This window comes from Bos javanicus, chromosome 3, assembly GCF_032452875.1.
Source record: "Bos javanicus breed banteng chromosome 3, ARS-OSU_banteng_1.0, whole genome shotgun sequence".
NCBI lineage: Eukaryota > Metazoa > Chordata > Mammalia > Artiodactyla > Bovidae > Bos > Bos javanicus.
In genome coordinates this window covers 21,572,684-21,598,451 of record NC_083870.1, presented here as the reverse complement: position 1 = coordinate 21,598,451, position 25,768 = coordinate 21,572,684, and the positions used below count along the sequence as shown (strand labels likewise).

The following is a 25,768-nucleotide window of genomic DNA, read 5'->3' as shown; positions in this document are numbered from 1 at the left end:
AGGCTTTGGCATAGTCAATAAAGCAGAAATAGATGTTTTTCTGGAACTCTCTTCCTTTTTCCATGATCCAGCGGATGTTGGCAATTTGATCTCTGGTTCTTCTGCCTTTTCTAAAACCAGCTTGAACATCTGGAAGTTCACGGTTCACGTATTGCTGAAGCCTGGCTTGGAGAATTTTGAGCATTACTTTACTAGTGTGTGAGATGAGTGCAATTGTGCAGTAGTTTGAGCATTCTTTGGCATTGCCTTTCTTTGGGATTGGAATGAAAACTGACCTTTTCCAGTCCTGTGGCCACTGCTGAGTTTTCCAAATTTGCTGGCATATTGAGTGCAGCACTTTCACAGCATCATCTTTCAGGATTTGAAACAGCTCAACTGGAATTCCATCACCTCCACTAGCTTTGTTCATAGTGATGCTTTCTAAGGCCCACTTGACTTCACATTCCAGGATGTCTGGCTCTAGGTGAGTGATCACACCATCATGGTTATCTGGGTCGTGAAGATCTTTTTTGTACAGTTCTTCTGTGTATTCTTGCCACCTTTCTTAATATCTTCTGCTTCTGTTAGGTCCATACCATTTCTGTCCTTTATCGAGCCCATCTTTGCATGAAATGTTCCCTTCGTATCTCTAATTTTCTTGAAGAGATCTCTAGTCTTTCCCATTCTGTTGTTTTCCTCTATTTCTTTGCATTGATCGTTGAGGAAGGCTTTCTTATCTCTCCTTGCAATTCTTTGGAACTCTGCATTCAGATGCTTATATTTTTCCCTTTTCTCCTTTGCTTTTTGCTTCTCTTCTTTTGACAGTTATTTGTAAGAATAGTGTGACCTGGCTTAATTCATGTTACTATGAAGATAGGAAAACTGGTTAACAATATTTCACCTGACTTCCTATTTCAGTTTGTAGAAGGTACCCCTGAATAGCCCACAGTGCACAGTCTGCAGAAGGGAGGGATTGAAAAATGACAGTGACTTTGGGAGAGGACTATAGTAAGCGGAATAATGCGCCTTGCCCAGAGGTTCATGTCCTAATCCTTAGAACCTGTGAATGTTACCTTATGTGGCAAAGATTTTGCAGATGTGATTAAGTTAGGGATATGAGATGGAGAAATTATCATGGATTATCTTGGTGGGTCCTAAATATAATCCCAGGGGTCCTTAGGGAAAGAGACTTGATGAAAAACAGAAGAGGAGAAAGCAGCAGAAACATGGAGGCAGAGATTAGAATGATGTTGTTACAAACCAGGGAATTCTGGTAGCACCAGAAGCTGGAAGAGGCAAAGAAACAGATTCTCCCCTAGAGCCTCTGGAGGGAACACAGGCCTGCTGTGACACCTTGACTGTGGCCCAGTGATACTGATTTTTAACTTCCGGGCTTTAGAACTATGAAAGAATAAATTTCTTCTGTTTTAAGCTAAGTGTGTGATAATTTGTTAGAGCACCCACAGGAAACGAATACAGGGTCTAATCCTACATTTCAAACATTGGAAATATCCAGACCAATCATTTTATTAATAACTACATGGTCACTCAGAACAAAGAAGCTGTCTGTGATTCTGAGGAAAAGGAACAACTAAACAGAAAATACCACATAAGATTCATTTGTTCAACATAGTGGAGTAGCTGGGCTGAATTTCCAATCATGTAACCATATGTGATATATAAGGATAGCAATACATGTATTTTTTAAATTTGGCTGCAGAGCATCTTTAGTTGCAGCATGTGGGAATGGTTCCCTGACCAGGGATCAAAACTTGGTTCCCTGCATTGGAAGTGAGAAGTCTTAGCCACTGGACCACCAGGAAAGTCCCATGGGAGAGCAATAATTTTTTAAAAGATAGGTTTGAAGAGGGTAACACAGAAGTTACAGAATAAGGAAAGCAACTTGGCTGTTCAGGCAATTGTGCCAGCTTAGAGATCACCCGCTGTGAGTCATTAGAAGAAGGGGTCTATATGCCATGTGGAAAGGAGGTAAATGAAATGGTAATGCTAACAGTACCTATCAAATGCACAGTTTTCAAAGCATTTCCACATGCATAATAATAGCAACCACCTCTTGAGTACTAACTAGCTGCTGCATGCATTCATTTAATCCACAAAGAACTATTAAGATAGGTGTTGTAATACCCACTGAACAAATGGTGAACAAGTTAGGAAACAGACCACAGTGGCAGAACCAGAATTCAGAACCAATGTTTGTTTGCCTCCCAAACCAATCCTCTTTCTGCTGTATTGTCCTGTTTTATTGCATCATTAATTCTCACACATGCTCTATAGAGTGGACTGTGAGCTCCATGAAGATAGGGACTGTGTTTCTTGTTCACCCCTGGTGATCAATAAATATTCATTAACTGAATGAATGGAACAGGTGAGGCCTAGAGAGAGAAAGTAATTTATCCAAGATCACACAGCCACTATTTGACAGGGCCAGATTCTCTGATTCCAAATCCTGTGCACTAAACTGGTTAAGATCCTACAGCATACTGAGCTCGGTGTGTGTTTTGGGTGGGGACTGCAGGGAGAGATACAGGACAAATAAGTGAGATAACAGAAGAATCTAATGCTGAGAGCCTACAGGAGTGAAGGTAAATCTAAAGACCACGCCTGGAAAAGGTGAATTTGGAGCAGTCAGGAGGAAGATGAAAGATCTGAATTGAAGATAATCCAGTAAAGCATTGCTGGATTGAGGACTGGTCTGGGCAAAGACTAAAGTAAATTTTATGCAGGGGAATAGGGCCAGCCCCCAAATATCATGCCATCAGTCACAAGGGTGTGTGGACACAGGCCAGTGGCAGTTTTGCCTATTAATTGAAGCAGAGTAAGTGATTCCATGTGGTGAAAGTCTTCTGAGCCAAATCGGCAGAGATTCTGCTTGCCTGAAGCTGAACTATCTGCCAAACTTTCCCAAAGTACTGGCTGGACACCCAGACTGGAAATGAGAAACTCAAAAATAATGAGAAGGACTGTGGTGTGAGGTAGGCAAGCTGGAGGACTGAATTGCTGGAGAGTCTGAATGTTAACTGGTTGCTCTTTGTCAGTATAATTCCCTTGTACCCTCACCCTCATCCTTTCTAAGGAAATGAAAAAGTTTTTACAGGATGCTCAGTTTAAACCAGAGCTTCTTGAGGTAACACAGACCAAAAAAAAAAAAAAGTCACTCCTCTACAATTTTAATAAACACCTATAAGATTCTAGGAAGAAGGCTTCAGATTTGGGGTTGCTACTCCTATGCTCAGAAGCAAAGACCTTCCCTTGGTCTCAATTTAAAAGAGGCATGAAGTAACAGGACAATAGCTAATGGCAATTCCATTACAGTGCCCTGTTAAATCTAGGTGTTAAACTAGAAAAAACAATTAAATTCCCTCATGACGAATTTCAAGATAATATGCATTTGTATTCCCAGCATCTAGCAGAATGCCAGCCCCTTGGTAGCAGTTTAAAATGTTAAATAACAAAGGGAAACTGATGGGAAATGTATCATTATGCAAATAAAGCAAAATGGATCTTAAAATGTTTTCATAAGAATCATTGGGTTTACACTGTTAGGATTTAACAGTGAGAGAAAATATGTATTCTTCCCAAAGAAATGAACCAATAAACTTGAGAGGATATTTATCATTTTTAAAGTACGCATTATTATATCTGTCAGGTGCAATATATCATTTATTGAGACAATAATTCCAAAGGAAATCAAAGCTCAGTGAAGTTAAGTCTCTTTCACAGAGACATAGCTGGCAAGTGACAGAGATTTAATCTGGGATTTAATCCAGACTTGTCTGACTCCAAAGCCTTTGTGTGTGCTCTTCTCACTGCACTTTCTAAGGAAGAAAAAAAAAGTCATTACAAGAAAGCCCTGCAACCTTTCTCTCCTAAAGAGACAAAATAGAAAGTTAGAGATACAGTCACTTCCAGGTTAAGCGGGACTTAACCATGCAGAGAGAAGTAATGTCTCAGAAATTTCAGATCTGAATTCTGTACCCCACACCCCTTACTATATATTTCTTTCTACACTATAAATCTTGGAACTCAAACTCATGATATCCTGCACCGGTTAAACACAAACAACAAAGAAAATCTTCACATTCCCCTTTTCAGAAACCCGGGAAATTAGGCATGTTTAAGATGAAGATTTCTAAAGGAAATAGGGTTTCTGTCTGGCTCATTTCCACTGAATTTAACATTGAGAGAGCCAAGCCCTGGGATTTATCCTCAGTTCCTGGGCAAGGGCCAGGAAAACAGAGCCAGACAGACAGAGAAGCTGGAGTTAGGGGTTCCATACTTAAAAAGACACCGAAGTAGGGCACTAAGTCACAGGAAGCTGGCGGGGGTCCAAATTTAAAAGCACTATTTACAGGTGACTTGTGAAAGCCCTGCCTAATTCCCCAGTAAATCTGAAGTTGCACTGGAAATCTCAGAGTGACATAAGAAAAGAATTTAAAAGTCAAGGTTAAGGAGATAGAGTAAATTAGCCGGAGCCCAGGAATTGCTGAGATCACAGAAGAAAGACTGAGAGGATGTGGCTGAGAAATGTCTTGGTTCTGAGATAAAGGATAGGATCCCACACAATGGGGACTGGTCTGTAAAGGCAGAGAGATGTTAAAGCACTAAGCTACAGGAGGAAGTCCATTTCTAAAGAGGAAAAGATTGGGAAGAAAAGAAGGCTACATCTGTAAAAACGGGTCCCTGAAGAATATAGTAGTAACTCAATAAAGGGGAGGGGTGAGAGGCTTAAACGTGTGTATGAATATGCGCGTCTGTGCGTGTGCGTGTCTGTGTGAGTGTAGCCCTGAAGGAAACTCCCCAAAAGGAAATGCATGTGAGGGCTCTGAGCCAGGAAAAGCGATCCAGAGGACTGTGGGAGCAAAGCTCCCTTACAGAGAGGGTGTCCCGGAGGAGGCCAGACCCCGCAGACTCACCTCGGCCATAGCCCTGCGTGTGTTTGGCGAAGCTTCTCACCACGGCCTCCACGGCCTCCCGCAGTACCACAGGGCTGCCTGCGGCGCCGGGAGGCAGCGGCAGCCCGGCGGCCCCGGACAGAAGCAGAGGCGGCGGGGGCGGTGCGGGGGGCGGCGGGGCCGGCGGGGGGCCCGCTGGGGGTGTGGCGGTGGCAGCCGCGGCCCCAGTCACTCCGGGCCGAAGCGCTCTCAGAGTGCCCCTCCCGCTCGTGCCCACTCCAGGCTGCAGTCGCTGCGCTCGCAAGGTCTCCATCCCGGCCGCCAGTGGAGTAGCGGCCCGGAGCCTGCCAGCCTGGCGAGCTAACGGTCCCAGCCGCCCCCTCCAGCGAGCGCCCAGGGACTGAAGGAGGTGCCGGAGCCCAGCCGTCAGTCAAACGGGGGCGGGGACGAGCCAAGTCCTATGCCAATCACCAGAGATGGGGCGGGAGCTGGCCGGTTGCCCCTCCACCATAGGCAAATCATTGAAGGCGGAGGTTCTGAGCAACCAATTACAAAGAGAAAAAGCGATACCTCTACCCTGGAGAAGCTTAGCTCCGGCGCATCTTTGCGAGTACTAGAAAGCGGGCCAGACTCCTAGGGCGAGGCTAGAGGGGGGAAAAAGGGGGGCCTGGATGTATGACTGGGGAGAACTGTAGACAGAATGAGAAGATTCTTAGTCTTGGTCCGATCACTTCATTTCATACATGTAGATGAGGAAACTGACTCAGAGAAGTGATATGACTTGTTCAAGATCATATGCAATTGATAGTGGAGCTAAAGGAAGGAAAGATGCTGACATTTAATGAGCACATACTTACTGTACGTCAGACACTATACAATGTACTTTAGTGGATTGTCTTATCTAATAATTGCAATCACTAGCTAGATTTTATTATTTTATGGATAAGGAAATTGACAGGCTAGATATATTGTCCAAAATTAAATAGCCAGGAGGTTTAGACAATAGGTCTTCTGATTTCCAATATTTTAATCTTTTTGTTATACAGAACTGTTGGGTAATTTTCTGATTTCACCAATTCTACGTTGAAGGAAGAAACAGTAGAATTGCTCCCCTACCTATCGTTAGAGCAAGGAAGAGTTAGAGTACAGGAAGAAAACCAGCAAGCTGAAAGGTCCAGGGGGCAAATTAAGACAGGTGCCTTTGTTCATAGAACCTTTCAGGCTGGGTTCCTCCAATTACTGTTACTCTTACACACATACTACACACATGCACATACATACACCCACCCTTTGTCAGTTGAATATCATACCATTTTTACCTAGGTGGAAATTATACTATTTCTCTCTCTCCCTCCCTCTCCACCCAACAGAGCCTCAGAAATCAAGGATGGGGAAACAGAAGCAGAAGTAGAAAAAAAAAAATGGATGAAATGCAGTTGGTGAGATGAAAGTTAGCCCCCTACCAGGGGAAAACTGTGAGTGGTCAAGAAGCAGGAAGCTTGAAAGAGGGACAGTTAATCTACTGTAATATAGCTGCTGATGGTGGAGGGGGCAGATTCTTTGTAGGAATCTTAAAGAATTTAAGGATGGACATAGGGGAGACGAAGGGAAATGAAAACCTATCAGATGCCTTAAAATCTTCAAGACATGGGACACTTGCCTCTTCTACAACCACAATTGGTTTCCTGGAAAGAAGGTGGATGGAGCCTTGAAGTATCCCCTTGATCTTTTTAGCTAGCTATAGTTAGCATCACCCTCCCTCCCTAGTCCTCATTCCCCCACACCCTCCACCCCCAGCAGAAGTGACAAAACAGAGACTTCTGAACACATTTATTTGATATATCAAGTCGAGAGAGGAATGATTTAGGGTTACTCCCCATGTCAACCTGTGGGGGTGTTCATAAGCTCAGATGGACAGAAGAGCAGCTTAGAGCCCATGACCCATCTCCTGGGAAAATGAAACAACCTGGTGTATTGGTTGGGGGGATGGGCTGGGAAGAAAAAGCTGGAAGCTGAGAAGTAAAGCTGAGAGCAGGGAGGGCAGCAGCAGAACTGAGGCTGGGGATTGCTGCAGGATATTCCCAAGGGGAGTAAAGAAGCTATCCCGAAAAGTGGTTAGGGCTGGAAGCAGGATGTGAACAAGGATCCAGGCCTGGATTGAAAAGCAAGACCTGCAGAATGGGGTGGGATATTCACGAAGAGGGAAGCATGTCCAAAATCATGAGCAGGCTGTGTTGCAGGGCATACATGGAAAGCAAGGGATTATTGTTGCAGGAGGGCAAAGAGATTGGAGATTACCCATAAGTAGGGGCTCCCTAATGCTTCTGAACAAATACAAGTTGAGTTTGGGACCCTTTGGAGGCCCTAGCACAAGTGGTCCTGTGTGCGCTGTGTCCACGGGCACGAGAAATTCCCATATGCACTGTGAAGTGACCAGGGCATGAATGCATGAGTCTATATGCCCAATAAATAGAGTACTTACCCTTCCCTGCAAATACGAGTACTGTGCTTGTGGACACATGTTTACCCATGTATGTGTGCACCGTGCCCATGAGCACATGCAAGAGACCTCTATGTCCATAGTGTGTGTGTGAACTGGTTTTCCCACCCGTCCCAAGGTCCTGATCCCCACCCGCCTTGGCTCCTCTCACTCCCCTCAGCGCCCAGGCTCCCCTGGCCCGCCTAGACTCTGGAAGCCCCCTAGCAGGCGGATCTGCTCAGTCTGCATGGAGTGGCGTCTCACCAACTTGCGCTTGGTCCTGGGAGAGCCTGGCGCCCCCGCCTGGGGAGGGGCGGGCAGCGAAGGCGCCCGACCTCCCGGGCGAATGTCGGGGATGGGAGGATGGGGGCTGACATTGAGCGGGGGCAGGAAACCTGGCCGCGTTTGTGCGATGTGGTCCAGGAGCAACGTCCCCGAGCCCCTCCGCTCCAGCAACCCGGGACTCCGCCTCCGCCCGCTCAGCGGAGATACAGCCCCAGGAAGACTCTCCTGAGACTGGCGTGGGGAGGAAATCGAGCCTGCTAGAGGGAGGGTCAGCGGGGAGGCGCTATATCTGCGGCGTTCCAGGGACGGGCGGCTGCACTCGGGCGAGTCGGGGCAAAGATTTCCGGGAGTATCGAGCTCCACCGACTCCATGCGGCTCAGTTTCTGCCTCAGCCCTGAAGAGGGGCCAGACTCCTGAGCTTCTGGCGCTGTGTTTCTGCGAGAGAGAGGACCCCCACCCGTCACTTTCTCCGCCCACGGGGGCGGGTCCTCTGGGCCTTCGGTGCTGTGACGTCGGGAAAGACGCGGTCGACCTGTCAGGGTCAGGCCGTTGAATTCGGCGGTCAGGCGCTCGAACCCCGGCCTCCCTTCGGCAGGCGGGACAGGTTGAGGAGGGGCCACTAGGCCCCAGGGCTCGGAGTTGAGCCTTTTGAGGGGTTTTGGAGGATGGCGGGGTGGTTTGGGGAGTGGCTCGGAAGGGGAGGGGTCATCTGGGGGCTTTGGAAGAGGGAATTCAAATACGTCCCTCTTCTCCTCCTCTTCCTGGGCGCGAGGGGATAACAATCCCCGTCCTCCCGCTCCTGCAGTCTGCAGTTGGATTTCCGAAGGCGACGTGCAGACTCCGGGGCTAGGAGGAGCGGGAGCGGGGTCCTCCACCCCCGGGGACGGTGGGGAATTGAGATACTGGCGGGTCTTCTTGGTGCCGGAGGGCGAGGTGTCAGTGGTGATGATGATGACCTCCGTGCCCTTGGCCTTGCAGGCGTCCAGCAGCGTGGCAAGGGTCTCTCGATCCCCGCGGTCCAGGGCGTGGACTAGCGCCGAGGCGCCGGCGTGATCTCGGACTGAGGGGTCCGCGCCATGGGCAAGGAGCAGGGAGGCCACCGCGGCGCCCCCGCCACCCGCGCAAGCGTGCATGAGCGCCGTGCGCCCTAGGCGATCTGCGATGTTGGGGTCCGCGCCTTGCTCCAGAAGGTAGCGTACCATGCGTGCCTTGTTCTGGGGGTCGTCGTACCGGGCCCGACAGGCCGCCATTAGCGCAGTCTCCCCTTGAGCATCACCCTCATTCACGTAGGCGCCCCCCTCCAGAAGCAAACGGGCCAAACGTAGCTTACCCTGACCCACGGCCCGAAGAAGAGCGTGGCCCTCGGTGTGCAGCATAGCTGCCGCTGGGGAGAAAGCACCGTTGGAGCCGGGATTGGGACCTGCCGAGGACGCCTAGGGGGGTGAGGGTGGTGGCTGGCAGAGGCCTGCGGGCTCAGTGGCGAAGCCAATCCCTGCAAAAAAGAGAAAGATCTTATTTATTGATTCTGGCAGGGAAACTGAGGCACAGGTGGAAGGACCCGCGTGGGATGGGGGAGATCTCCACGGCATGGTACACAGTCCTTCTTCTAACTCATGCCTCTGAGCCGCCCCCATCCCCCCAGCGCATGCCTGAGGAGATAAGAAGGGTGCACCCGCACTGAAGGACGAGCACGCGTGCAAACGCGTACGTGCACGCGCAGGGATATCCGCACCCCCACCCTCACCCCACGGCTTATCAGACCTTTCCAGCATCCCCCTTTTCTTATCCGCACTTGGAATCCCCCTTTCTAGGATGTTGAACGCCACCCACCCACACACATGCACCCATACATTCACACACACAGTCCCATTCCTAACCTCTTTTAGGTTGCCACAGCCCCACAAACTGAATGGGGGGAGGGAGGCAGCTTGCGTTTGGGACCTAAAAAGGGTGGGGGGAGAATTGGGGGGTTCTTTTGCCCCTGCTATATTCCTCATCACTCCTTGCTGTTTCCCCTCCCAGGTTGTGCACCCAAATAGATACCTGTAAGTCCGCAGAATCTCCTCCGGGCCAGGGCTGAGGCCAGGGCCACGGGGCAGCTGGGGTGGCGGAGCCGGGTTCCTGGGGGCCCACATGGCGTGGGGGTGGGCACTCGGATTCCCTTGGTGTCAGTATCTGCGCCCGGGCACAGAATCCTGGTCCCTCCTCCCGGTGCGCCCCGGGCACAGCGCCGGCTCCGGAGGACAGAAGCTGGGGGGGGGGGGGGGGGGCGGAGCTATGCTTCCCTATTTATAGCCTAGTCTCTGCGGGTGGGGGCGTCAGGCACCAAACCATTACCCCACCCATGCACACATAAACCCTCAAAAGCTAGAGGCTCCAATCCTGACTTCCCTTTCTTAGCCCCTCAGTCACAACAAACCTAAATGTTCCTTAAGAGACTCCTCCGCGACCCAGACTGGGACCATCCCAATTCTTCGTCTAGCTTCAGCAGATCCCCATTCTCCGCTCTTCGTGCGTTGATGCGCGCCGGTGCACCAGGTCTGACCTGCCACACAGTACATGGTACACTATATAGAGAGGTGAAGAGAGAGGCAATGGGATCCACAACTGGAGTCTTTACTGTACAGAGGGAGGCAAGGGATCTGGCTGCCTTCTCCTAGTTTAAATGTCAGGGGGAGCTGGAGTCAGACACAGCGATACATCTTCATTACACCTCCCCGCAACCGGAACATGCATCACAAATAAACTTGGACCTCAGCTCCCTTATACAGACTTAAATAAGTATGCGGAGGTTGGGGTCATTTTTAGATACAGCAAGGGGTTATTCCCAGATGCCTCCTCCCCATATTTTTGGAGGGATGGGAGGAAGAGAGAGAGAAAAGGGGTAGAGAAGAATGAACCTTGTAACACATTCTCTCCCATTGCATCTATTTATTCTCGGTCTTGCTTAGGCTCATTTTCCCATCTTGTTTGAAGGTCTCTGTTTGAATCGTTCCTTAAAGTCTTTTTTCTTCCTATCTGTAGCAGTCGGTTTCTCTCAGTGTCTGTCTCTGCCTCTCCTCACCACCTGCCCTGTCTCCATGGTTACCATAGCTTCCATCTGCATATTTTAGGAATGAGTTTGTGTCCAGCTGGAAGGCATCAGGGGAAGTGGGGAGGGGGGTGAGGAAAAAAATCCTAAGGATTTGGAAAACTCACCTGAGATAATTCAGAGGCTGGAGGCCACCAGACACAAGACATAATGTTCCTGAAGAAGGGGGAGAGAGAAATATTTGCAGGGAAGCTACCCATTTTTATTAGGTACCATGTTTCGACCCCTGGGTTGGGAAGATCCCCTGGAGAAGGAAATGGCAACCCACCCCAGTATTCTTGCCTGGAGAATCCCATGAACAGAAGAGCCTGGCAGGGTGCAGTCCACAGGGTCACAAAGAGTCGGACACAACTGAAGCAACTTAGTATGCACACATCATTTACTGGAAACCAACTATGTGCCAATTATGTAAGTACACACATTATCTCCAATCCTCACAACAATGCTATAAGGTAGGAATTATTTTCTTATAAAGAAACTGTGACTTAGTAAAGTTAAGCAGTTCTCCAAAGCTTCACAGCTCTGTTTCTGTCCTATTCCAAAGGCTGGGTGCTTGCCATTCCACCAACAGCCTTCCCAGTCCAGAGGCTTCACTCCCAGGGCCATTTTCTCTGACATCAGGGTTATTGTTCTTGACTAACTTCTAGATTCTATTTCTACTCAGATCTCTTTCCCCATTGTTTCTGTTTTGTGTGTGTGTGTGTGAAAGTGGGACCCCTCCTCCCAACCCCCCCGTCCCCCCCCCCCGCCCCTCTTTAACCAAAGGCTAGGAGGAGCTGGAAGGAGGTGGAAAATGCAGTAAACACTGGACTCCTGCCCTATCTCCCCAACTCTGGTTATCTGATTTCTTAATCCTTCCTTTCCCAAAGCCTCTTTCCATCTTCTCACAGACATGGCAGCAACCTACAGGAAAACATTTTTCTAGAAAAGAAAGGAGGGAAGCGGCACAGAACTGAAGGGAAGACTGGAGGAATGGAGGAGAGGCCAAATGTGAAGCCACAAAAAGAATGATCCCTAAGGGAGCAGGTTTCACAGAGCTTTCTTTCTCTGTGGAAGCTCTTTCTATAGAGTCCCTCGGTGAAATCTAAGGATCAGCTTCCCTCTGTGAACCGTCGCCAGGCCAAGAGGTCCTCCTTCTGAGATGAGGTCTGAAATGACTGACCTCCTGGTTGGTTCTGCAACCCCATCTTTCTACTCACCCGGCTTGCTAGCCTGAGTTCCGGCTAACTCTCTCCCTCCCTCCCCTCCTCAGCTTCAAGTGGGCGGACCTCTTCGGCTCCCCCTAGATTGGCTGGGAGAACTCACCAATGGGGAGCTCTGGGAGGCGGACCTAGAACGCCACCAGCTTGAAGAAGACAGGCAAATTTCAAGTTGGCTGCGGCGTGTTTTCCGCGTGGGGGAGGGGCAGCAGGTAAGGCCCCGACTTGGTGGCTCTGACCTGGTTCCATCCCGCACCTCCCGAACTAGTTCACCAGGGACCAGCTGCTAGCTAGAGAGACAACGCTTTCCGGCAGCCTGTTGGATCTGCCCCCTTCTAGTTCCCCACCCTCTCCCTGTGGGCTCCCTTTGCTGTGTTGATTATACACTGGAGAACTATAGTTTTCCTTCGCGCAAAGGGGAGATATATTAAAGGAGAAAGTGGAAGACTCTCTCTGATACCTCTGACTCTTTCCTGTGAACCAGCTTCCCCTAAATCTATTAGTACTAAGAGCTTGACAGACTCCCGTTGTCTATCAAAACTCTGATGAAATATTACCTCCTACCTGTAGCTTTCCTGGACCAATTTTTTTTTTTTCAGGATTAATTGTTCCTCAGTCTGATGATAGCATTTTATGTGTACTTTTACTGGAGCCCTTAGTGCCCTCTCCCTCTTTAATGTTTCTGTTCTACTTAGAATATAAAGTTTGGTAGGGCAAGTTCTAGTATTTAATACAATGCAATGTATTATGTATTAAATGCACAGTGCCCAGGAAAAGTTAATTGGATGGACTTGATTGGAAAGGAAGAATTTAAACTTCTGATGTAATTAGGGAGCAATTAATAAAACACAAAGTAAAATACAATACAGTATATCATTATGACCTCTTAAGTTGGTGGTTCATAATGTAAATTGGTCCCAAAGTCCAGAGAAGGGAGAAAGCTAAGAGGACTGGGATGGTGAAGGGAGCCTTTAGGAATCACAAGGTCTCAAGTTTGGAACAGACCTTAGGAGTCATGTATTCATTCTTTCAGCCAAATATTTATTGAGCATCTACTATATGTCAGACATAATGCTGGAGAATGGGGATCATAGTGAATCCTTTAGATATGCATCCTTCCTCTGATAAACCATATTTAGTAAATTATTATCCAGCTTCTGTTTAAACTTTTTAGTAAGAGAACTTCCTATCTCACTTTGATCTTCAATCAATATCCAACAAATACAAGAAATATATGGCTCAACAAAATGTATTCCACATTTTCACTGTAAAAGAGACAGAACTGTCCTAATGGTAACATTCTTAAAGATAATCATCTCTTTGTTTTCTATATCATGACAATGAATCCCTTCAATTTATTTCCTGCATGTATACATATGTATATGTGTTTTTGTGTTTATATTACACATATAGGGCCGTACGACAAATACAACCTTTTATTATGCTTTCTCCACTTTACATCATATTGTGAACATTTTTCTGTCTTTAAATATTATTTGAAATTTTTATTATGTCTACATAATAGTCTAAGATAGATATTTGATTTTTTTTAACCATTCATATTTTTAAAAATAAAGCCTTATTGAAGTTGGTCATTAGGTCTTTTTTTTGTTTAAGATTTATTTATTTATTGGCTGTGGTGGGTCTTCATTTCTTCAAGTAGACTTTCTCTAGTTGTGTCTTAGTTATGGCAAGTGGGGGCTACTCTTTGTTGCGGTGTGTGGGCTTCTCATTGCAGTGGCTTCTTTTGTTGAGGAGCACAGGCTCTAAGCACATGGGTTTCAGAAGTTGCAATGCCTGGGCTCAGTGGTTGCGGCAGACGGGCTTAGGTGCTCCATGGCATGTGGGATCTTCCAGGACCAGGGACTGAACCAGTGTCCCTTGTGTTGCAAGGCAGATTCTTAACCACTGGACCACTGAGAAAGCCCCTGCTGCTGCTGCTGCTGCTGCTGCTGCTGCTGCTGCTGCTGCTGCTGCTAATAAGTCCCTTCAGTCATGTCTGACCCTGTGCGACCCCATAGACGGCAGCCTACCAGGCTCCTCTGTCCCTGGGATTTTCCAGGCAAGAATACTGCAGTGGGTTGCCATTTCCTCCAGTGTATGCATGCTAAGTCGCTTCAGCCGTGTCGGACTCTGTTCGACCCCATGGACAGCAGCCCACCAGGCTCCTATGTCCACGGGATTCTCCAGGCAAGAATACTGGAGTAGGTTGCCATTTCCTTCTCCAGTAAGGAAGCCCCAACCATTCATTTTTTGTTGGACTATTTAGGTTATTTCAGAATTTGTGCTACTATGGATAGCTCTTTGATAAACATGCTTTTATATCTCTGACTATGTATCTGGTGATTTCTTTGGATAAGTTTTAAAAGTGGGATTGCTGGATTAAGGATATATTAACTTTTAAAAGGCTGTAGATTCAAAGAGTCAAACTGCTCACCCAAAATACTGTATTTATAATTCTTCCAGTGAGGTATGAGAGTGTCCACTTCAAAAAAACTCATGGAAGCCTGATTAATTTTTAAATCTTTGCCAATTTTATAGATAAAAAATAGTTTGACCATTCTTTGTTAATTGTCTATTCATGTTCTTTGCATATTTATTCTATTGGGATGATTTTTCTTCATTTCCATGAGTTCTAATATAATAAGAGTGTTAAATCTTTGTCTTATTTATTACAAATATAGCAAATTCTAAACGTTAGAGTGCTCCAAGCCTCAGTCCCTGGATCTCGTCTTTTCTCTCTTCACATCCACTCCTTTAGGAATCTCTCCCAGTCTCATGACTTGAAACATTTGTATACTGAGACCTCCATTACAATGTAAGCTCCTTTTAAACTCCATGGGTGCAGCAGTTTTTGTCCATTTTGCTCACTGCTACATCCCTAGCATTTGAAACAGTGCATGACACTGAATAAGAACTGAGTAAATATTCGTTGAATGAATTAAGGTTGTTTTTATTATTATTTCCATTTTACAGATAAGGAAACATCAACCCTCCCTATTATTCACTCTTGCACTCCCCTTCCCCCACAATCAACAGGATCTCACATATGTTATACTCATTCCCAACTGTGCTGAACTGTGTAATGTAGTAGAAGTTACTAAGAAGCAGTTTTCAAAAAAAAAAAATACAGAAAAGCAATAACATCAAATTTAAGAAAGGCTTTTTAGTAATTTCTACCATATTAAAACAATTATGGCTCAGTTGGGAATGAGTATAACATATGTTGGATGTTGTTTATGGGGGAAGGAGAATGTGTGATGTTTATGGAGGGCTAGTTTGGGACCAGATTATAGGAAACCTTGAACATCTTCAAGAATCATAATCACTTAATCACAATCTTAAATAGAAGAGCCTTGTAGATTCCTGAGCTGCGTAGGGTACAGATGGATGGTTTACAGTTTCCTAACCACCAGGTTCAGTTCAGTTCAGTCGCTCAGTTGTGTCCGACTCTTTGTGACCCCATGATTGCAGCACGCCAGGCCTCCCTGTCCATCACCAGCTCCCGGAGTTCATTCAGACTCACGTCCATCGAGTCAGTGATGCCATCCAGCCATCTCATCCTCTGTCGTCCCCTTCTCCTCCTGCCCCCAATCCCTCCCAGCATCAGAGTCTTTTCCAATGAAGTCAACTCTTCGCATCAGGTGGCCAGAGTACTGGAGTTTCAGCTTTAGCATCATTCCCTCCAAAGAAATCCCAGGGCTGATCTCCAGAATGGACTGGTTGGATCTCCTTGCAGTCCAAGGGACTCTCAAGAGTCTTCTCCAACACCACAGTTCAAAAGCATCAATTCTTCGGCGCTCAGCCTTCTTCACAGTCCAACTCTCACATCCATACATGACCACAGGAAAAACCATAGCCTTGACTAGACGAACCTTTGTTGGCAAAGGTTTTTGAATGCTCTGCTTTTGAATGTCTCTGCTTTTGAATATGCTATCTAGGTTGGTCATAACTTTTCTTCCAAATCTGTCTTCTTTTTACCCCACATTTCTTGAGGGTCACTTGGTCAGTATGTGGAAATGGAGTTAGATTTGTCTCACCTCAAAGCTCATGGCCTTTTCTTAACTCCTCACTGCTTTGCAATCAAAACAGCTCCTGTCTCCATTGATAGAACTGTATCTATCAGATGGAGGGATACCTAAGCTGGCTAGTTAAGAGTGTTTTCCCTTGAAAGGGCCTGAAAACACAATGGCAAATTCTTACTCCCTCTCTCTCATCTATAAGACAGGACCTCTCACCTAATGTGTTCTTTAAGTCAGATTACAGTTTAATCTATTAACTAACAGCTGTTTTTGTTTATTTGTTTATTACTTCTTATTAGACTTTACATGTGTTAGTTTCTGCTGCACAGCAAAGTCAATCAGCTGTATGTATACATATATCCTCTCTTTTTTAGATTTCTTTCCCATTTAGATCACCATAGAGCACTGAGTAAAGTTCCCTGTGCTGCACAGTAGGTTCTCATTAGTTATCTATTGTATACATAGTATCAATGGTGTATATATGTAGATCCCAGTCTCCCAATTCATCCCACCCACCCTCTTACCCCTTGGTATCCATGTTTGTTTTCTACGTCTGTCTCTTTTTGCTTTGCAAATAAGATCATCTACACCATTTTTCTAGATTCCACATATATGTGTTAATGTATGATATTGATTTTTCTCTTTCTGACTTACTTCACTCTGTATGGCAGTTTCTAGGTCCATCCAAGTCTCTGCAGATGGCAGAATTTCATTCCTTTTTATAGCTGAGTAATATTCCATTGTATTGTATTATATGTATCACACCATCTTTATTTGTTTATCTGTCGATGTACATTTAGGTTGCCTCCATATCATGGCTATTGCAAAAAGTGCTGCAGTCAACATTGGGGTGCATGTATCTTTTTGAATTATGGTTTTCTCCAAGTATGCGCCTAGGAGTGAGATTTCTGGGTCATATGGTAGTTCTAATTTTAGTTTTTAAAGGAATCTTCATGCTGTTCCCCATAGTGTCTGTACCAGTTTACATTCCCACCAACAGTGTAGGAGGGTTCCCTTTTCTCCGCACCCTCTCCAGCATTTATTGTTTGTAGACTTTTTGATGATGGCCATTCTGACTAATGTGAGGTGATAGCTCATTAACAGCTGTCTTTTCCTCACATTTTTCATGGCAGTTGGACTTGAAGCTTTCTAGATTTCTTAAGCAAACATTTCCCTACCCTCTCCTTCCTGTTACATATTGTTAATCTCATCTACTATTCAGTTACTATATTTTTAATTTTCTAATGAATATTTTCCTCTTATTATAAAAGCAATACCTTTTTGGTACAGAGGAAAAACAATGCTTAAAATATATATTACCAAAAAATCTCCAAAACCCATCACCTTAAATTAACCAATGTTAATTCTTGTTGTATACCCTTTAAGAAAAACTTTTCTGTAAAGCAATTATCCTTCAATAAAAAATAAATTAATTTTTTGAAAAAGAACAACTTTTTTACTTATATGTATGGGTGTGTGTAAGTTTGACAAAATAGATTACCTTGTATATATTTTTAAATCTTTTTTTCCCTGACATCTTTTGTGAAGTGCATTTTGTTGAGTCATATATTTCTTGTTTTATTTGTTGGATTTTGATTAAAGAACAATTATCCAAAAGTGGAATGACTTGTAAAGTGAGATAAAAAGATTTGCTAAAAAGTTTAAATTGAAGCTGGATAACAGTTTATTAGATATGGTTTATCAAAGGAAAGCTGAATGTCTAAAGTAAAGGATTCACCATGATCTCCATTGTCTAGCATTATGTCTGGCTTATAGTGGTGGTGGTTGTGGTTTAGTTGCTAAGTCATGTCTGACTCTTCCGACCCCATGGACTGTAGCCTGCCAGGCTCCTCTGTCTATGGGATTCTCCAGGCAAGAATACTATAGTGGGTTACCATTTCCTTCTCCAGGGGATCTTCCTGACACAGGAATCAAACCTGGGTCTCCTGCATTGTAGGCAAATTCTTTACCAACTGAGCTACAAGTTATAGTGGATTACAGTAGATGCTCAATAAATATTTGTTGAAAGAAAGAAAGGAAACATGATTTTAAGGCCTGATCCAAACTTGGGACCTTGTGATTCCTAAAGCCTCCCCTCACCATCCTAGTCCTCTTAGCTTTCTCTCTTCTCTGGACTGTGGGAGCAATTTTATCATGAACCACTAATTTGAGAGGTTACGATTATGTATATTGTCTCTTATTGTTCCATAACTAACATGTTATTAGTATGTATGCTTATATGATGTGATGAAAGTGTCACTTTATCTTGTTGATCATCTGCCTCCAAATCCACAACCCCAGTCTAATCAAGAGAAAAACCTCAGAAAAATTCCAATAGAGGAACATCCTATAATATATTTGACCAGTAATCTTTAATAAAACTGTCAGGGTAATTAAAAACAAGGAAGATCAGAGAACTGTGAATTTTGAATTGATAACTCATGTTTCTTTCTTTATTAATAGATTTTATTTCTTAAAACACTTTGAGATTTACAGAAAAACTGAGCAGATAGTACAAAAAGTTTCCATACACCCTGGCACCAGTTTCCCCTATTATTAACATAATAATATGGTATATTTGTTATAATTAATGAATAAATATTGATACATTGTCTATACTTGATTTGGAGTTCCTTAGTTTTACCTAATGCTCTTCTTCTGTTCCAGGATCCTGTCCAGGATACCACATTACAATTAGTTATCATGGCCTTATTATGTCTATATATATAGACACTTACATATGCACAAACTGTATGTATAATACAGAAGTGGAATTAAAAGGATGCATATGCAAATATTCATAATGATTATTACTACATCGTGGTTAGTAGATGTTTTTCTTTATACCTCATTTGTATCTTTTCAAGTTTTCTGCTGCTGCTGCTGCTGCTAAGTCGCTTCAGTCGTGTCCGACTCTGTATGACCCCATAGACGGCAGCCCACCTGGCTCCCCTGTCCCTGGGATTCTCCAGGCAAGAACACTGGAGTGGGTTGCCATTTCCTTCTCCAATGCATGAAAGTGAAAAGTGAAAGTGAAGTCACTCAGTCGTGTCCGACTCTTAGCGACCCCATGGACTGCAGCCTACCAGGCTCCTCCGTCCATGGGACTTTCCAGGGAAGAGTACTGGAGTGGGGTACCATTGTTTGTCTGCCTACAATGTGGAGACCTGGGTTCAGTCCCTGGGTTGGGAAGATCTCCTGGAGAAGGAAATGGCAACCCACTCCAGTATTCTTGCCGGAAAATCCCATGGACGGAGAAGCCATGGGGTCACAGAGTCAGACACGACTGAGTGACTTGACTTACTTTTACTTCTGAAATTAGAAAACAAAAGGAATTTTTTTTTTTTTTTAAGAATGCTACCACTAGGACAGCTCTCTTTTACAATGGAAGTGTGAACTTTTCTTGTTTTTGATGACCCTGACAGTTTTGAAGAGTACTAGTCACATATATTGTAAGATGCTTCTCCATTGGAATTTGTCTGCTTTTTTCCTCCTGTTTACAGACTGGGGTATCAGTTTGGGGGAGGAAGATATCACATCTGCTAGTGGTAAAGGATCTGCCTGCCAATGCAGGAGACGCTAGGGACAGAGGTTCAATCTCTGGGTCAGGAAGATCTCCTAGAGAAGAAATGGCAACCCACTCCAGTATTCTTGCCTGGAAAATTCCATGGCCAGAGGAGCCTGGTGAACTACAGTCCAAGGGGCCATAAAGAGTTCAACATGACTGAGCACACAAGGGTACATACTAATGATATGATTTAAAGTCATTCATGTTGACCTTGGTCACCTGACTGAAGTAATGCTTGTCCAATTTCTATACCGTAAAGTTACCATCCCCACCCTTTCCAAAATTGTTTTGGACAAAATTCCCTATGCACAGGCCATACTTAAGCAGTGAGGAATTACACTTTCCCCTTTTAGGGTGAAATCCCTGCTGGTTCAGATGGTAAAGCATCTGCCTGCAATGCAGGAGACCTAGGTTTGATCACTGGGTTGGGAGGATCCCCTGGAGAAGGGAATGGCAACCTACTCCAGTATTCTTGCCTGGAGAATTCCACGGACAGAGGAGCCTGGTGGGCTACAGTTCACGGGGTTTTAAAGAGGCGGGCACAACTAAACGACTAACGCTTTCTTTCTACATAATTTATTTAGAATTCTGCATATGGGATTTTTTTTCCTCTCCCATGTATTAATTTGTTCAAATGTTTATTTATATATCAGTATAGTCTCTGGATATTTTTCTTATACTTTGATATTACATTCCAATACTACTTTATTTTATGGTTCAACTTATTCAGGCTTTGGCCATTGGGAGCTCTTTCATTTGCCTCTTATGTACCTTGACAGAGCCCCATCAATGTGTGTGTTGTTTTTTGAGCACTTTCTTACTTTCTGGCACTACAAGATACTTCAGTCTCATCCTGTGTATTTCCTGCCCCATTGGAGAAGCTGCATTTCTCCAAGAAGCCCTGGTTCCTTTTGCTGGAGAGTGGTATGAGAAACCAAGATCTGGGTGCTAGGTATCTTCCCTGCTACTGGGATATAATTTCTTTCAAGTTTCTTTTTCATTTGATGACTTTCTTGAATTTCCCGGCCTATCTGACTGGTTTTTCAAAAATGATGGTAAGAGGCAGAGTTCAGTTACAGTAGCAGGAAGAACTTTCAATTCATCACAGTTGATCACATGGAAGGGGCTGCCTTGGGGGAAAAGGACACCATCTCTTTAGGAAAATGCCACCAGAAGCTGAATGACTGACAATTTACAGAAGGTAGTACTGTACTGGGAGGATTATTGAGCTAGAAGACTCCATGTGTCTTTCCAGTTCTAAGATTCTGTGTTTCCAAGTGGCGTTTAAAAAAATCTGTTTGAGTGTAATATTTCTTCTCACACAGCCCCCCCCACCCCCAACCAATTGACAGTGAGACTGATGACTCATTTCTGTTCCCTCACAGTGTCTAGCACACTACCTTTTTCATGGTAGATGCTTAATAAATGTTTTGCTGAAATGCATTGCATTAGATTGAATTGGGGCCTAGTTGGGTTTGGAAAGTGAGAGAGAGAAAGAATTCAAAGATCATATGTAGGTATGCATCTGATGATAAACATCCAGTTAACTTGGGAACATAGGGAAATTTTATCCAAGTGTCTAGTCACTTTCCTCCTGTGCTTCAGTTACACCAGTTACACCATGTTGCAATTATCTGTCCTGTTGGGACCATGTCTCATCCTTATTTATATTTTCAGAAATACCTTGCCTGGCACCATGCCTTCTCAAAATTCATTGAATTAAACTGGCTTTTCAGGTCTCTGGGAGAAACAATTTGAGTGTCTTGTACCTCCCTGGTTTCCTGTCCACTCTACTGTACTTTTTCTCTTTGTTTTTGTCTTTATCAGGTTTTTCCCATTGGATGTCTGAATCCCCAGGCCCCCTCCATCATGGCCAGCCGGGGTGGGGGCCGGGGTTGTGGCCGGGGCCAGTTGACCTTCAACGTGGAGGCTGTGGGCATTGGAAAGGGGGATGCTTTGCCCCCACCCACCCTACAGCCTTCTCCACTCTTCCCTGTGAGTGTCTGCCCACCTTTCCCAAGACTCCCTTATGCCATTGACTGACTGTATGCAATCCTGGATTCCTCCTGGGTCATCAAAATCATCTTTATCTGGCCCCTCCCTGTCTCTGTACTTGCAACTTACGTGGGATGTTTTCCAGACTAGGAAGTGTCTGCCCTTACTTTTTATACTCTGCTTCCCCAGCTTCCAAAATTCTGTGTTGCTCCCAGCATTTGCCTTTGGTCCCCTGCTCAATGGGAGCATTGGATAGAAGTGTGGGGAGAGGAGAGGCCCTCCTAGATCCAACATTTTTTTCTCTGAACTGACCATTGCCTCTGCCTTCTTAGCCCTTGGAGTTCCGCCCAGTGCCTCTGCCCTCAGGAGAGGAAGGGGAATATGTCCTGGCCCTGAAGCAGGAGCTTCGAGGTGCCATGCGGCAGCTCCCCTACTTCATCCGGCCTGCTGTCCCCAAGAGAGGTTAGTTGAATGTTCTGAGTGCCTTTCGTGAGTTGTGCCCCGTACTTAGCACCACTGGGGCCCCACAGAGGTCAGAAGAGACACAGAAAGCTCACTGCCTAGCTGGGGAGATCATAGTAATTACCCCTGCATTTGAAATGCATTATGGTATCCATGGTTTGTTTTGAGTTTCACAATAGTCTTGGACAGTGAGAGCTTATGTATTAAGGTGCCCATTTTACAGATATAAATGGGGAGGTGTATTAAAAATTTTTTAACAATCTGGATATTGCAGGCACTAACCAGTCAGAAGGAGTTGAGAAGGGTCTCTGAGAAGCCCTGCAAATTAAAATATTAGCCCTTTCGTTTGTGGCTCATGGAGAGGTCATGGAGCCAGGAGGGACTGGAGAAGGGGGCATACTTGGGAGGCCTGGGATAGTGGGTATTTACCAGTTGGTGTGGAAGTATAGTATTTCAGTGTACTGACAACTGGTACTTTCCTCCTAAAGCTCTAGAAGCTGAAGTTCAGACAGTTAAAAGACTTGCCCAAGTTACTCCCGTGAACAAGGAGTAGAGGGAAGACAGAAACCCTATTTTCTTGCTCTAGTATACTTTCCATTGTAACACACTCCCAGTCAATATAGCCATGCCTTAGGGTTAAGAGAGATAGCAAAAACATTGCAATTTGGGGTGGTGAAAAGACAGGTTAAAAGAGTATTGAAGGTCCTCACTGAAGCTGCCCTCCCTGGGCTCTGGGTTTGGGGTGAGGAAGACAATTTCTGAGTTTTGAGAGGGCTAGATCCTCAGGAAGAACCCGAGGATTCTGATAGGATAAAACTTTGACCCTTGACCTCTGATCCCTCAGATGTGGAACGTTACTCAGACAAATATCAGATGTCAGGGCCGATTGACAATGCCATCGATTGGAACCCTGGTAGGTGATGGGCCCTTACATTGACTTCTTTTCTTTCAAATGCTTGAGCTGCTTCGAGCCACCACCCTATCCACCCTCCTCTGTCCCCAACCTCCACCCTATTCAGAAGGCTTAGATGTGCTCCAGCATACTCACAAGCTCTATCTAAAAACCTGGTAAATGTCCCCTACTCCTCTGGAGGTATCCAAACCACAGTTCTGTTCCAAGCAACTTTGACCCAACCCTTTCCTTCCTCACCCTTACCCTGATCCTTGAAGTGAAGTGAAGTGAAGTCACTCAGTCGTGTCCGACTCTTTGTGACCTCGTGGACTGTAGCCCACCAGGCTCCTCTGTCCATGGGATTCACCAGGCAAGAATACTGGAGTGGGTTGCTATTTCCTTCTCCAGGGGATCTTCCCAACCCAGGGATCGAACCCATGTCTCTCACATTGCAGGCAGATGCTTTAACCTCTGAGCCACCAGGGAAATCCTGATCCTTGTCTCTCCTTTAAAAGAGTTGCCATTCTTAGGAGACCCCAGGCAGAGTCTGGCTGATTTTTACATTCCCGCTGTTTCTAGATTGGCGACGTCTGCCCCGGGAGCTAAAGATCCGAGTGCGGAAGCTACAGAAGGAACGTGAGTGTATCTGGGAAAAGGAGGGAAAGAGATTTCCTTCATCAACTGGAGGGCCAAGGCTGCTGGTGGTGTTGCCTGCTCTCCCGATGCCTACCTACCCCATCTACCCAGTATGGCTGCTGGGTGCCCTGGTGGCCACGGGAGGGCAGCAAAGTGACATGGTCTATGCAAGAGGGTGACAGCTAAGAAGGAAGTTTGCTCTCTCATGGTTCACCTTGTGATCTTCTCACCAGGGACCACCATTATACTCCCCAAGAGACCCCCTAAGACCACAGAAGATAAGGAGGAAACAATACAGAAACTAGAGGTAAGGAAGAAATGTGAATAGAGCCCATCTGGGCCCCAGATTCATTCCTCTGCTTTGGCCCATGGGTGCCTCAGTTCTCCCCGTTCTGTGAGCTTAGTCTGGTTTCTCTTCCTGTTCATGCTCACATAAGACTCTGGAGAAGAAGGAGGAAGAAGTGACTTCAGAGGAAGATGAGGAGAAAGAAGAAGAAGAAGAGAAGGAAGAGGAAGAAGAAGAGGAGTATGATGAAGAAGAACATGAAGAGGTAAAGGGAACCACCTTTCATTCTCAGACCCCCGTCTTTTCCACTCATAAGCTCTAGGGATCTCAACTCTGTCCACCAGGGATGTTCTCTTCAGAGGGTTGGAGGGCCAAAGGAGATACTGCCCACAAAAGATAGTACCCTCCGCTTTATCTGTCCTTAAGTGAAAGTGAAGTCTCTTAGTCGTGTCCGACTCTTTGCAAGACCCTGTGGGCTGTAGTCCGCCAGGCTCCTCCGTCCATGGGATTCTCCAGTCAAGAATACTGGAGTGGGTTGCCATTTCCTTCTCCAGAGGATCTTCCCAACCCAGGGATCGAACCTGGGTCTCCTGCATTGCAGGAAGATGCTTTATCCTCTGAGCCACCTTAGGCTCTTCTTAAGAGTGAACTACAGCTTGCAGGGACCTCCCAAGCCTGGAGTGCTATGATTGGGAGGGGAGGAGACTGGTACCTAGGGAGAAAGGAGAATGCTGAAAGCATGCCTGACCTAACCTTTCTTCCTCCCTTCCTTTTTTTCTATTTCAGGAAACTGATTACATCATGTCATATTTTGACAATGGGGAGGACTTTGGGGGTGACAGTGATGACAATATGGATGAGGCTATATACTGAAGACCGGAGAAGGCAATGGCACCCCACTCCAGTACTCTTGCCTGGAAAATCCCATGGATGGAGGAGCCTGGAAGGCTGCAGTCCATGGGGTCGCTGAGGGTCGGATACCACTGAGCAACTTCACTTTCACTTTTCACTTTCATGCATTGGAGAAGGAAATGGCAACCCACTCCAGTGTTCTTGCCTGGAGAATCCCAGGGACAGGGGAGCCTAGTGGGCTGCCATCTACGGGGTCGCACAGAGTCGGACACGACTGAAGTGACTTAGCAGCAGCATATACTGAAGACAGACTCTAAACAATACCCTGGACCTTCATATCTTTCTTGATTTAGTACACAGAGACTAACTGTCTCCTATTGTTTGGTTTTGTGGACAAGCAAATCCTTTGCTTAGAATCCAGCCAACCTGTTTGGTCCCTGGAGACAGAAATGGGGAGTGACAGTAGATAGCTCTCTTTTCTGCCCTTACCCTCCCTCTCTCCTGTGGTGTGGTATCTCCTCTGATATCTTGGGGAAAAGGGCAAAGGACCAGTGTCTCAGTTGTATGAAAGGAAAAAAGAGGGTCAAAACAAGGACTGGAGTTGTTAGAGCTGAGATAGCTGTATACATGCCCCTAACTATTTTTTATAGTTCTTTCTGGGTGTGAGCAGTTAAGAGGAATAAGGGCAGTTTTACAGTTTCAATAAAATGTTTTTATCTGTCTCTCTGTCTAGGGTGAGGCCTAGTTAGGAGAGGGCTGGAGGAATGAAGGGGATGCCTAGTAAACCTTTCTTCTCTCCTTACCTGTTGAGAGTCCAGTGTAACACACTGGGCATTACAGCCTTCCTGTTCTTTGCCCCTTCCCTCCTACCCCCATGGTGGGACAGCTACTCCCAAACTAGCTCTGCCAAGGAACATTCAGAACTCATCTGCAGGGCTACACAGAGTGAGCTGTAAACAACCCATGCCCTGAAGACCAGCTGGCTTCTGAGCTTCTGGTCCTCAGGCAATGGGGACGTGATTGTCTCTGTTCACATGTGTTCATGGGACATAGGCTCTCACGTTCCCACACTTGACCTTGATCTTGTCCTTGTTTACAAGGAATGATT

At 45.7% G+C, this 25,768-nt stretch overlaps 3 protein-coding genes across 7 annotated transcripts in view; 1 reads left to right on the top strand and 2 right to left on the bottom strand.

Moving 5' to 3' along the window:
• Positions 1–5,296, bottom strand: part of LIX1L (limb and CNS expressed 1 like) — a 30,308-nt gene extending 25,012 nt beyond the window's left edge. For 2 of the 3 annotated variants that reach the window (XM_061408574.1, XM_061408581.1), the window contains exon 1: positions 4,914–5,296. In XM_061408574.1, the coding sequence (XP_061264558.1) occupies positions 4,914–5,205 (292 nt within the window). In that variant the 5' untranslated portion in view covers positions 5,206–5,296. The remainder of the gene's footprint in view (positions 1–4,913) is intronic. The other variant, XM_061408569.1, reaches the window with a different exon arrangement.
• Positions 5,297–6,707: 1,411 nt separating this feature from the next.
• On the bottom strand, positions 6,708–9,905 carry ANKRD34A (ankyrin repeat domain 34A). 2 transcript variants are annotated; one of them, XM_061408601.1, is made up of 3 exons: positions 9,701–9,905; positions 9,535–9,598; positions 6,708–9,149 (listed from the first exon to the last, which is right to left on the bottom strand). In XM_061408601.1, the coding sequence occupies exon 3, from the start codon at positions 9,031–9,033 to the stop codon at positions 7,549–7,551; it is 1,485 nt and encodes a 494-aa protein (XP_061264585.1). In that variant the 5' UTR covers positions 9,034–9,149; positions 9,535–9,598; positions 9,701–9,905; the 3' UTR covers positions 6,708–7,548. The 2 variants fall into 2 exon arrangements, with proteins under 2 accessions (XP_061264585.1, XP_061264576.1); XM_061408592.1 differs by lacking the exon at positions 9,535–9,598.
• Positions 8,772–25,382, top strand: POLR3GL (RNA polymerase III subunit GL). 2 transcript variants are annotated; one of them, XM_061408630.1, is made up of 9 exons: positions 11,793–11,894; positions 12,001–12,159; positions 21,365–21,532; positions 21,865–21,994; positions 22,839–22,907; positions 23,466–23,522; positions 23,756–23,829; positions 23,960–24,073; positions 24,595–25,382. In XM_061408630.1, the coding sequence occupies exons 3-9, from the start codon at positions 21,407–21,409 to the stop codon at positions 24,679–24,681; spliced, it is 657 nt and encodes a 218-aa protein (XP_061264614.1). In that variant the 5' UTR covers positions 11,793–11,894; positions 12,001–12,159; positions 21,365–21,406; the 3' UTR covers positions 24,682–25,382. The 2 variants fall into 2 exon arrangements, with proteins under 2 accessions (XP_061264620.1, XP_061264614.1); XM_061408636.1 differs by lacking the exons at positions 11,793–11,894; positions 12,001–12,159 and adding an exon at positions 8,772–8,847.
• Positions 25,383–25,768: the final 386 nt, after the last annotated feature.

Bases quoted from the DNA above. Each gene is read 5' to 3' on its own strand.
- ANKRD34A (XM_061408601.1), bottom strand. From the start codon at position 9,033: ATGCTGCACACCGAGGGCCACGCTCTTCTTCGGGCCGTGGGTCAGGGT.
- POLR3GL (XM_061408636.1), top strand. From the start codon at position 21,407: ATGGCCAGCCGGGGTGGGGGCCGGGGTTGTGGCCGGGGCCAGTTGACC. The intron at 23,523-23,755 runs GTGAGTGTATCT...TCTTCTCACCAG, and splicing joins GCGGAAGCTACAGAAGGAAC to GGACCACCATTATACTCCCC. The intron at 23,830-23,959 runs GTAAGGAAGAAA...TGCTCACATAAG, and splicing joins AAACAATACAGAAACTAGAG to ACTCTGGAGAAGAAGGAGGA.